This window comes from Colletotrichum navitas (assembly GCF_030913465.1).
Source record: "Colletotrichum navitas strain CBS 125086 chromosome Unknown LY79scaffold_47, whole genome shotgun sequence".
In the NCBI taxonomy this organism is placed as follows: domain Eukaryota; kingdom Fungi; phylum Ascomycota; class Sordariomycetes; order Glomerellales; family Glomerellaceae; genus Colletotrichum; species Colletotrichum navitas.
This window is the reverse complement of record NW_026850593.1, coordinates 174,051-185,299: the sequence shown is the minus strand read 5'-3', so window position 1 is coordinate 185,299 and position 11,249 is coordinate 174,051. Positions and strand designations below refer to the sequence as shown.

The 11,249-nt window shown below is 54.6% G+C and overlaps 3 protein-coding genes across 3 annotated transcripts; 1 reads left to right on the top strand and 2 right to left on the bottom strand.

Annotated features, from left to right (window-relative positions):
* Positions 1 to 297: 297 nt before the first annotated feature.
* Positions 298 to 2,671, bottom strand: LY79DRAFT_671264 (uncharacterized protein; the record flags this gene model as incomplete). Its single annotated transcript, XM_060563891.1, has 2 exons — positions 298 to 738; positions 827 to 2,671. 2 exons carry the CDS (start codon positions 2,669 to 2,671, stop codon positions 298 to 300), a joined length of 2,286 nt encoding a protein of 761 aa, XP_060412210.1.
* An 881-nt stretch (positions 2,672 to 3,552) lies between these two features.
* LY79DRAFT_559391 (ASF1 like histone chaperone) lies at positions 3,553 to 5,320 on the bottom strand. The gene is made up of 4 exons (XM_060558255.1): positions 4,953 to 5,320; positions 4,825 to 4,864; positions 4,460 to 4,768; positions 3,553 to 4,394 (listed from the first exon to the last, which is right to left on the bottom strand). Exons 1-4 carry the CDS (start codon positions 5,059 to 5,061, stop codon positions 4,013 to 4,015), a joined length of 840 nt encoding a protein of 279 aa, XP_060412209.1. The 5' UTR covers positions 5,062 to 5,320; the 3' UTR covers positions 3,553 to 4,012.
* A 1,015-nt stretch (positions 5,321 to 6,335) lies between these two features.
* On the top strand, positions 6,336 to 9,674 carry LY79DRAFT_519274 (mRNA 3'-end-processing protein RNA14; the record flags this gene model as incomplete). Its single annotated transcript, XM_060555118.1, has 4 exons — positions 6,336 to 7,055; positions 7,112 to 7,543; positions 7,595 to 8,612; positions 8,662 to 9,674. 4 exons carry the CDS (start codon positions 6,336 to 6,338, stop codon positions 9,672 to 9,674), a joined length of 3,183 nt encoding a protein of 1,060 aa, XP_060412208.1.
* Between the last annotated feature and the right edge of the window lie 1,575 nt (positions 9,675 to 11,249).

The window sequence follows — 11,249 nt, the reverse complement described above, 5'->3', positions numbered from 1 at the left end:
CAGCCCGAGCTGGAGCAATGCTTTATCGCGAAGCCTGTTTGTTGTGGCAGCTGCAGACAGGCTTCATCTTATTCCTGATGGCCAAAGCCTAAACGCAACAGCCTGTATTGGCCGACATGGAGATCTGGTTGGCGGCCCTGAACCAGGTAGATGGAGTGAAGAGGTCGAATCTTTGGACCGTCATGTACTTTTATCGGTTCACGCTTTGTTCAATACAAGCGAGTATCTCTTTGCAGTAGTCGTAACGATTGGATGGGTACCTCAGAAGAGCAGGCCACAATCTATCAAATCCAGACATCAAACATGGCCGAACGCCATTGTATTGCCCTCCTCGGCCACCTTGACCTTACCTGCCTTCATGTTTCCATTATACAGCGACGGTCTCCAGCCCAACCACAACCCTAGGCCCGACCTCATTCCTTCCTGGTGTTTCTCCTGAGCCGGCAGCTGCGGCGGCGGCTGCGGCGGTTTTCGGATCGTAAGCCGCCTCTTCCTGCTCGGCCTCACCTCTGTCGCAGGTATGGCGACCGCCGGCGGAGGCCTGCCCCCGCTCCTGTCGTTCATGAACCGGCGGAACGGCCACGCGAGGGCGGCGAGGGAGTGCCTCGCGAGCGAGTACCCCGCCCGTGTCTGCAGGAGGATGAGGGCCAGGATGAAGGGTACGCAGACACAGACCATGGTCACTGCGAACCGCCAGTCTTTGGGGGAGATTGTGAATTCCGTAATGCCGAAGACGGACTGATGTGTTTATGTTAGATTGTGGACGGAGACGGATCATAAATGAGGGGGGGGGGGGGGGGGGGGCAAAAGGGTGGGGGCTACTTACAGTCACAAACGTCAGGGGGAGGAACACCATGGACCCAAGAGTCAGCACCTTGATGTTGTCGCCCTGCTCGATCGCCCTCCTCGACTCCTTGATCGAGCTCCCGCTGAAGAGCTGGTCCCTCAGGCTCTCAATCTCCTTGCGCGTCGCAGCGTTCTTGGCGTGCACCGTCTCCAGGTCCCGGCACGCCCTCTCCAGGTCCGACCGCAGCGGCGCCATCTTGTCCCGGTACGCCCGGCCCTCAGGGCTGTCTGGCGACGGGTGCGGCCACAGCGTCTGGTGCCGGCCCTCCCAGAAGTCGTCGGGAAAGGTGTCCCGGTAAGCGGCGAGCATGGCGCGCAGGCCCTCGTTGACGACGCCTAGCGTGTTGTAGGCCCAGAAGTACCGTCGGATATAGGTAAATTCTTTATCTTCGAATAGTAGTTTGTCACGCAGCCTGGCGTCGAACATGAAGTCCGTGGGCGGGGTGATGAGCTTCGCAATGCGGGCGTGGAGGGCGAGGTTCCTCTTCGTCGCGTCGCGGTACTCGGTCACCAGGGCGTCCAGGAACGCGTACGGCCCCGAGGGAAAGTTCTTGCGCGCCTCGGCGTCGCCGCCCCGGAGGGTGTGCTCGTCATCCGGGAAGGACTGGATCGAGAGGAGGTGCCACGGCGCAAAGGTATCGAAGAGGAACCCTTCTTGCGGGCCCTCGCGACGGCGGGTCTGCTTCACGGACTGGCGCGGGGGGCCCGAAAGCGAGAGAGCGAGGATGGAGCTGCACTCGGCGATGTCGATGTGGTCCCGCGCCCGGCGGTCGGCAGGGCGCTTGTCGTACTTCTGGTAGGGGGCGGGCTCGAGGCCGTCGCCGACGATGGTGTAGTACTTGAAGACGAAGAAGAAGCTGCGTTGGCGCAGGTGCCGCGGAGACGGGTCACGGGCGAAGGCGCGGTGGACGTGGGCGGTCGTCTTGCCGTTGTTACCGTGGCCCGTGATGAAGTGGTTGAAGAGCTCCGTCATGTCGAAGTAGGGGGCCATGGTCATGTGCAGCGCGCCGAGCATGAGGGGCGAAGGCTCTTGGATGATTGTCACGAGCCCGACGGCTTGGCCGTCCGCGTGGATGCCCTTGAGGGCGTTCCACACCGTCGGCGCATCGACGATCTGGCTCAGCGACAGGACTACGTCGGACGCAGCGCCTCGGCGCTGGTCGTCGAGCTGCTTGCCCACGGGGCGAGGGAAGCCTTCCTTATCAACATCATACAGCTCGAAAGTGGAACTGACATATCCCTGGCTTTCGTAGGCGGCAAAGCTTGCAAAGTCTGCGTTCTCGTCAATTTCGAGCTGTCGCTTGATCACGTCTGCCAGGCCAATAGCGGCGCCACCGGTGAAGTCGAAGTACTTGAGATGACGGAGGAGCTGGTTGTCCGTCCAAGCTACTCGTTTGATGAACTTTGAGACGGAGGGAGTGAGACTCCCGTCAGGGCTGGATGCGCCGCGGGGGACTGTGACGTCCAGCAAGGGGAGGTACTCGACGTCAAGCTCCGAGTGGATCGAGGCCGGAATATGTTTCGTCTCGGCATCGTTGGAAAGTGGTCGCTTCTCGATTTTTTCGGAAAGGGTCGAGCGACGGCTACGATGGGTGGGTGGCGGGAATGTGGCCTCGGTTGAGAATACCGGGCTCTGGAAAGGGCTCTGATACGGGCTGTGAGAGGGACGGGCCGATGGCGACAACGTGCCACTAGCTGTTCGTTGCTCTGATGTTTCTCGCACGGCGCTGGCTAGGGACTCGTGAAGGCTTCGTAAGCTGCGGAGGTATTGCTCGTGGCTTGCCTCGACGGCCCTGAGAAGCTCTTCGGGAGTCTGCGTTGACATGGTGAGCGAAATGCAAGAAGGTCCAGGGTTCAGGGCAATTATTGGAATTAGTTCAAGTGCAGCGGAAATCGTATTTAAGAAGTCTGGCCGAGCAAGAGAAATTGAAGAGACGTGAGGAAAACGGGCAGTCCGCCCCTTGGACAGCAGACCTTTTCTAATACTCACTCGCACAGCCCACAAGACAACTAGCAAGGCGACCAGCAGCAGGACACCGATACCGCTAGGCATTTTTGAAGGCCCATCCTCCTTCCGGAAGATTAGGTCAAATCAATCTTCCAATTCAAATGCGGCTGAGCTCGTCGGTATCAAAGTGCTAGACTTGAGCATGGGGGTCTCCGCGGGAGGCAATGAGGAGCGCGAAATGCAATGGCCCAACTAGGTCGATAGCTGATGGATAGCTGTCACTGATATGACTCCTCGGCAGCACGGAGAGGTGCGATGATCGGCCAACGACACCGAAACCAAGCTTTCGGCCACTTGGCTGAAGTAGTGAGCACGGATGCATCCCGCGTATGCACATCCGCACGCCCCGAATACGTTGTGACGCAGGGCAGCGGAGTGGGTGCAGGATTCCGGCGCGCAGGGCGTTGGACTAAAGGCGCCGAGACCAAGGTGGGATGAGGCGACCGGGTGAGCGAGAGGGGTCAGTGTCGGAGTTGACCGGCGATCACCGCCAAAGAGAGAGAAAGAAAATAAGGCTGTCGTGTACGTAGTGCCGGTCATCGGGGCGGCTTTGCGCGGCTCAGGACTTACGATGGCCGTGATGGCTGCCTTGGCAGTCGTAGATGGTGCTGCGCCACGCCGTTATTTTCGGAAAGTCAAGAAACGAGGAGGAGGGACGTTTTGGGTTGTAGTGTTGGGGTAGTTTAGCTAGTGGACGAGTCCGCCGCCGTTTGTTTGAAAATGTCTCAATCACACGATGCAAAGGAACGCGCTAGAGCGTATTGCGTTGCTTTGCCGTGTGGAGCTTTGCATGCCTCCGTTCTCCTTCACCGAGCAATGCTTTGGGTTAAGGCTCGGATTCTGAGGATACCTACCGTATCTTCCTCGCAGTCACACTTCCCAGTTGACGTCGTAAGGACCAGCGTCCACAGAAAAATGTATCATTTGCATCTAATTACAGAGACCAAGGCTATCTCGGCGGCACTTGGCTCGTCCTCTTTCTTCTCAGGCCACTTCATCTATACTCAATGGCTCGAATACCTTATGCAATCATCGTCCAGGTCGTATTCTTCGTGTAAACCGCCATCCTGCGCATATTCTTGTGGAATATTCTCCGAGGTTGGCAAAAACAATGGGGGTATGGGTAAAAGCGTCAAAACAACTGTCCAAGGTGGCATTCTAGTGGGAAGCGACCTCCGTGGCCTTGCTGGCCGAGTCGGCAGGCTTGTCGGCCGAGGTGTCAACGTCCATTGCATCGTCATCGACAGCCTCGCCCTCAACCTCCTCCTCCAGCTCGTCCTCGCTCTCGCCCTCAATGTCGACGCTGCCGTCGTCTGACATCTCGTCCTCCTCAACTGGGGCAGCCTCGCCCTCACCGTTCTCAACGCCTGCCATTTCGGCATCCTCACCAGCGGGCTTCTCGCCGTTGGCACCGCTGTCGAGAGCGACATCGGCCTCCTCTTCCTCACGTTCCTCAGCGCCATACTCTTCCTCATCGGCGACAAGGTCAGCCTCAGGCTGCTCAGGAGGGAACTCGGCGGGGGCGGAAGCCTCGTTGTCCCTGATCGGCATTTCGTTAGTTCAACTATTTCTTTCTGTTTTCCTCAATAATGTTTAACAACATACCACTTGATGGCGAAACGAGTCACACGGGGCTTCTCGGCAAGGACATTGCGCTTGACGCGCTCGATGATGGGCTTCGAAGGTGGCTCCGCGTTGAGTTCCTCCGAGTCGTATTCGTTGTTGACATAGTAACCGACGCGAACGAACTCGCGACCGTCGTAGGCGCAGGTCAGGAGGATCACAGTGACGCCGAGAATGTCGGCGTCGGGGATTCGGGACGTGTTAGGCGCATCGGCCTCGAAGATGAACTTGTTGACGCCGACAGGGACAGGTCCTACCAGCAGGCTGTCGAGCTCCTGGTCATACTGGTCGCTGTTTCAGGAAAGTTAGTGAAGGGCGGTGTATGCGAAAATTTCATTCAGACTGACCTGGTAGCCGAGCCAACGTAGGTCAACTTCCACTCAAGGTCTAGGAGAAATAATTGTCAGCCGGAAAAGAAACGTTCTAGTCAAGGCATTGCAAAAATAAAAAAAAGAAGAAGAAAAGGGTCGCATACCCTTCTCCAAGGACTCAAGACACTCAAAGGTGATCTCGAACTCGTACTTGTCCGTGAACTTGGCGGGGTTGTTCAGGACCTGAACACCCAAAAGCGAGACGATCGACATCGTGAAGAGTAGGCGGCAGCAACCTTGATCGGCTTGCGAAAAGGGGGATGGACGATGGATGGACAAAGTCACGTAGACCTTAGCGGCGAGAAGGTGAAATTGAAGTCGAGGGGGAAGAAGTTGGCCGGGATGGTGGGTTTGTATGGTGTTTTGGGGAGGCACAGAATTGTTTTGCTGTGGGCAGAGATGAAAGGAGATGGCTCCAGTATAGGCTCGTCAGTTGCGACGGGACAACGACGTGGACGGTGGAACATAGGACGCGCCTGCCTCCTGACCGCGAATTTCGCGTAAAGTGGAATACGCCCCTTGACGCTAGCCTCTTCGGGTCGTCGCGCGCAACAGCCTGACAAGGTCCCAGCCACACCACACTAACCTTGCTCTTACTGAGTCGCTGTTACTCGTCATTTCCTCCTCATTGCCTCATTGAACAACAACTTCAGATTTGGGCTTTTGAAGCTTAAGAGAAGCAGACGAGGAGAACACAGATCCATGTACATATCATGTTATCTTATTTCTCTACCATATGTCTTGAATTGCACAGCAACCTCTGAGCGTCCCAGTAACGAGCAGCATGTTGAACAAAACAAACTCTAATAAAGCCTTGCTGTCAAGCTCATTATGCAGCTACTGAGGACTGAAGATGCACACGCAGCTGATCTGACCTATATATTCAAGACCTTTGCAAAATTTCACACTCGATAAAGCTTTGTAAATTCAAGGATCAAGGACGAGCATAATGTTTATGGAATGGCACTATTGTTTATAACGAAAAAGCTTATTCGATGAGGTCTAAGTGAAGTGTCGGCCTCTTGCTCTCGATATTGGCTTATCTAATCTGACTCTCCACCTACAAGTGCCGGAATTTATCCAGGTGACCGCCAAACTACGCTAGCCTAACTTCGGTCCTTGCTCACCCTTCAATCTTTCACTCTGCCAGCTTTCAACCTTTCAGTTTTGCATCCATTGCTTTCCTTGTCAGCCTCCCCAGCTTCGCTGCCTCACCTCAGCCATCCGCGTCAATCGAGAGCAGCGATTTGGCCAGTTATACCGACGATTGTTCGCTTGGCGACCATCCACCCTCGATCCACGAGCCGATTTACGCCTTGTGCCCAGGACCAACAGCGCATTTGCGCTCTGGGCAATCCTATCAGCTCATAGCTCCTTCGACCTGTGCCTTTTCGCGAAGTCCATTGGGACTTCGATCAGTCGGCTGAAAGAAACCTCCCGTACTCCCCGTGTAGCTTTTCGACACGCTCATTGAGCCCGCCGGCGCAATGGATCCCGAACTCCCGCAGAGCGGCGAACACTTCGAGGGTGCGTCTTGGGGAGAAGAGGGATATGAAGAAGCAAATGATATACAGCATAGCGACCAACAAAGTCAAGATCCTTCCTTCCCACTTGCCCAAGCTGCGAATGGTGACTCAGAAGATGCTGGCGAATATGATCCAGAGTCGGTCACGATAACCTCAGTTCCAGAGACCCCAGAATCCAAGCCCCCAACCGATTCTACCCCCGCTCCTGCTCCTACCACGTCCACATCCGCGAAGCCGAAATCTGGCAAGCCTAAAACACAAGGGGGCTTCTTAGTGGGAGACTCTGACGATGAGGAGGATGTGTCCACTCCAGCTTCCACTACCGCTGTTGCTCCAGATGCAGCGCAACCCCCAGTCACACGGAACCACCCTCCCCTTACTGTATCTACCCCAGTCCAGACTCAAGTCAGCGCTACTCCAGAGCAGCCGAACAATGGGACTGCGGCAAGAGCGCCCAGTGCAGCATCCAGTGCCGCACATGCGCCTGCCCCTCCGACTGTGCAGCCTCTACCTAGCAGAGACCCCAATGACACCTTTGGCATTCTGGAGGATCGTGTGAAGGAGGATCCGCGGGGCGATATGGAAGCCTGGCTTGCGCTGATCGCCGAACACCGCCGCTACGACCAGCTAGACGAGCTCCGTGCAGTGTACGAGCGTTTCGTCCAAGTCTTTCCTCAAGCTGTAAGTCCAATATTTTAATCCGTCATTAGCAAGATCTACAGCTGACATATCAACAGGCAGATATCTGGGCAGATTGGGCCCAGCTTGAGCTGAGTTCCAACCGGTTCCAGGACGCCGAAGCGCTATTCAACCGTTCTCTGGTCAACGTACCGAACGTTAAGCTCTGGACAGTATACCTCAACTACATCCGCAGAAGATATGACCTCACAAACGATCCCAATGGTGAAGCTCGCCGAATCCTTAGCATGTCATACGACTTCGTGATTGGCTCGGTCGGCATCGATCGTGACTCGGGTCAATTGTGGAAGGACTACATTCAGTTCATCAAGAGTGGCCCAGGTCAGGTTGGAGGCAGCGGTTGGCAAGATCAGCAGAAGATGGATCAGCTGCGCAAGGCCTATCATCGCGCCATCACGGTTCCCATGTCCGCACTCACGGACTTGTGGAAGGACTATGATCAGTTCGAGATGAGCCTCAACAAGACAACTGTAAGTCCCCTCTGGACATAGCTAGATGGCGAAACTAACAACTACCAACAGGGTCGCCAGTTCATCCAGAAGCGCTCGCCGGCATACATGACAGCTAAGGCAGCGAATTCCCAGCTTGACCGCCTGATTCCTAGACTTCAGCGAACGTCTCTTCCACGACTTCCCCCTGCTCCTGGCTTTGATGGTGACCAGGAGTTTCTGGAACAGGTTGAGATCTGGAAGAAGTGGATTCAGTGGGAAAAGGACGACCCGTTGGTTCTTCTCGACGAGGAACCCGAAGCCTACAAAGCACGTATTTTATACTGCTACAGGCAAGCTTTGATGGCCCTTCGATTCTGGCCTGAGATGTGGGTTGATGCTGCGGAGTGGTGTTTCGCCAATAACATCACCAAGGACGGCAAAGAGCTAGGCCTTTCTTTCCTGACTGACGGCATTGAGGCCAACCCTGAGAGCGTTTTGCTGGCGCTGAAGCATGGCGATCGCGTGGAGTCGACTTATCCAGCAGGAGATGACGAAGCGAGCAAGGCTGCCCGCGCGAAGGCAATTCGTGAGCCTTACAGCCGGGTTCTCGACACGTTGTACGCCATGTCCAAGAAGATCAAGGAACGGGAGGAGCGGGAGGTTCGCAAGATTGAGGAAGCTGCGGCACGCGACCCGAATGTCAAAGATTCGATCGAAAACAACGACGAGGAACCCGATAGTGAAAACAACAGACCAGCCGATCTCGGAAGAGAGGAGCGTATCAAGGCTGTCAAGCACGGCTTTTCGGTACAAGCGGACATGCTCAAACGTACTATTTCATTCGTGTGGATTGCGCTTTGCCGAGCTGCGCGGAGAACACAAGGCAAAGGCAACACGAACTCAGGTCTCAGACAGGTATTCATCGAGGCTCGTGGTCGGGGCCAACTGACCAGTGATGTCTATATCGCTGTTGCCAAGATGGAGGCCCTCATCTACAATGACCCTGCCGGTGGTAAGATCTTCGATCGCGGTGCCAAGCTGTTTCCGGAAGACGCTAGCTTCATGTTGGAGTATCTCAAGTTCCTGCACTCGAAGGGCGATACAACAAGTAAGTGCCAATCTTTTAATTACTTTGCTTTGTGCTAACTCTTGCTTAGACGCTCGCGTGGTGTTTGAGACATGCGTCAACCGTCTCACACAGAAGGATGACAAGAAGGATCAGGCCAAGCAGTTGTATTCCTACTTTCACAAGTACGAATCGCAATTTGGCGAGCTTTCCTCTATTTCCGAGCTTGAGAAGCGCATGTCGGAGCTCTGGCCGGCTGACCCTAAACTAACACACTTTGCGAACCGTTTCTCGGTCGAGACATTTGATCCGATTTCTTATCGCCTCATCATCTCACCGGCTGTCCAACTGCGGCCGAAGATGTTGATCCCGGCTATTGAACAACCGAATTCAGTGCGACAGACTCCAATGCCACCGCTGCCGGTCCGTCAGACGGCCAGCCCAGGTCCTCAGTACATGGGCAACACGAATTCGCCTAAGAGACCGTTCGCGGGCGATGAGTACGAAGAACTCAACCGGCCGCGAAAGCTTGCCAGAGGAGAGTCGCCCCTGAAAGGTGCCGCTGGTCGCCGTCTCGACCAGCAGAGACGGAACCAAGGAGCGCCTCTTTCTCGAGATATCACCTTTTTGCTGGGTATTCTGCCCCCGGCTCACGCTTACGCGCATTCGCCCGGCGCATTCCGCCTGAGCGCCCCCAACCTCGTCGGTCTCCTAAGAGAGACCCCTGTGCCGGACTACAGCGCCTGGAAAGCACAGCAAGAGCTCGGTGCTCGACAAAACAACGGTATGCAGCCCCCTTCCCATGGCCAGCAGGCATCTGGTGATTACGCTGGGTACGGACACGGTGGGCGAAATTCGCCTCAGAGGGCTTTTAGTTCGCTTGATGGCAGGGGTCGGCGCTTGGCGCCTTCCGGATATCGGAACTCCCCTCTACGGCCTGGTTCCAGTGGCGGAAATCCCGAAGCAGCAGCATACCGACAGGATGCGACGCAGCAGGGATACTACCCGCCAGCGGCTCCGTACGATGGAAATACCTCCTGGGCACTACAGCCTGCCGGCTACTGTGAAGCACCGGCACAGCAATATGAGAAATACCAGTATTGATTTTGAAGAGCTGACAAATGGACATTCAGGGGCCGGTTTCCGAAGGGGTTGGGCTTAAGAGTGAAGTTCGATACCAGAACTCACTGATTCCCCCTCATATACCACTTTCTTCTTCCAGTCATTTACCTTTGGGAGGCCGGTCTACAAAGCAGAGTTCAACACACTATGCTTGGCCCCATCCCTCCCAACCGAACTGTTTTCTTGTTGGGCCATTGACTTCCTCATTTTGCGTTTGCGAACTCAAGGCAGGGCACTCTTTTGGTCTCTCCCATCTCCGAACGGACATGACCGGCAGTATTCTGTATAGTATCAAAAGTTAGGGGGTTCCGCATAGATGGGGCGTTTAGGTCGGGGGAAACTTTACACGTGCGGCCGTCATGGCAGTAACATACTTATTTTCATCGGCAAGAACATAGAGTTGCGTCAGTAGCTCACTAGCGGCATGCAAGACGATGGAGAGTGGACGAGCAGGCGGGTGGAGGCTTGTATGGAAGGCGTCGTGTACTTGCCTAGGTTAGCCAGAGGCTTGAGTACAAGAAGCAGACGATATTGAAATAAGTGCGTTTCGTGATATTTGACGATGCAGTGCCAATGGGGTCAACTACGTATTTCAGGCTGGCAGGATGTAGCTAGGCAGCTCCTCCGCCTTTTGGTCACCTGAGAAACAAATCGATGCCAGTGAGGAGTTTAAACTCCAAAAGCGAGCGTGAGTATGTGGTTGAAGACAGAGGTAAAGTGCAGGCAAGGTTCTCTCCAATCAGCGCAAATGACCTCACAAGTCTGGTTCAAGGGCGATACATTTTCTGGCTCGGCCGGGGTTTCGCTCGAGTTTGTTTTGTAGTGACTGTCCTTACGATGTGTCGTACGATCAATAAATAGCGAAGTGACTCAGTCAACAGTCAACGCGAGCCACCATACTGGGAGATACCAACCTCACTTCTCATCTTTCAGGGGATTCGATGGCATCTTCAAGCAAGAACCACAGCTTGATGAATTGGGAACCAGATAGAGGTCACTGAAATTGCGATCGTTGAAAGATGTTTACTAATTGTGCTGGATTCTTCTTTTTGGGATTTCTTTTGCACATTGTATTGCCGTTCAAATTGGGTTGTTTTTAAAAACAAGCGTCTGCTGTATCCGATGCCACTGCCGTCTAGAAGCAATACCATAGCCGACACCATCGTGCTCATCACTGTCATTGTTTTTTCTGTATCCTTGATGTTTACGATGGTATTGCCATTATTGGATCTGCACCATCCTACCTCAACCGGCCAAAATGAGGGCGTTTGCATATAGAATGTCCTGCTGGTAGTACAGCCGACAACAGCTGTGTATATGCAACATTTAAATGATCTCCGATCAATACCCATAGTGAGGACAACAGGGTGCTCTTTTGACGGATCAGTTTTGAGTATCTTGTTAAGCTTATTATTTCCCGTTCCTGCCTTGGTGGCTCTTTCCTTCACCTGGCTTTCATACCTGCCTCACTTCCGCCCCTTCCTTTGGCATCGACGGCAAGGCCTTCAACCCATCAAACAGCCTCCTTCCTACTCTTCCCTATATAAGGGCACCTTT

Excerpts from the sequence above, each read along its gene's own strand:
- LY79DRAFT_559391 (XM_060558255.1), bottom strand. The coding sequence starts at position 5,061 with ATGTCGATCGTCTCGCTTTTGGGTGTTCAGGTCCTGAACAACCCCGCC. Across the intron at positions 4,865-4,952 it reads TCTTGAGTCCTTGGAGAAGG|ACCTTGAGTGGAAGTTGACC; the intron begins GTATGCGACCCT and ends TATTTCTCCTAG. Across the intron at positions 4,395-4,459 it reads ACTCGTTTCGCCATCAAGTG|GGACAACGAGGCTTCCGCCC; the intron begins GTATGTTGTTAA and ends AATGCCGATCAG.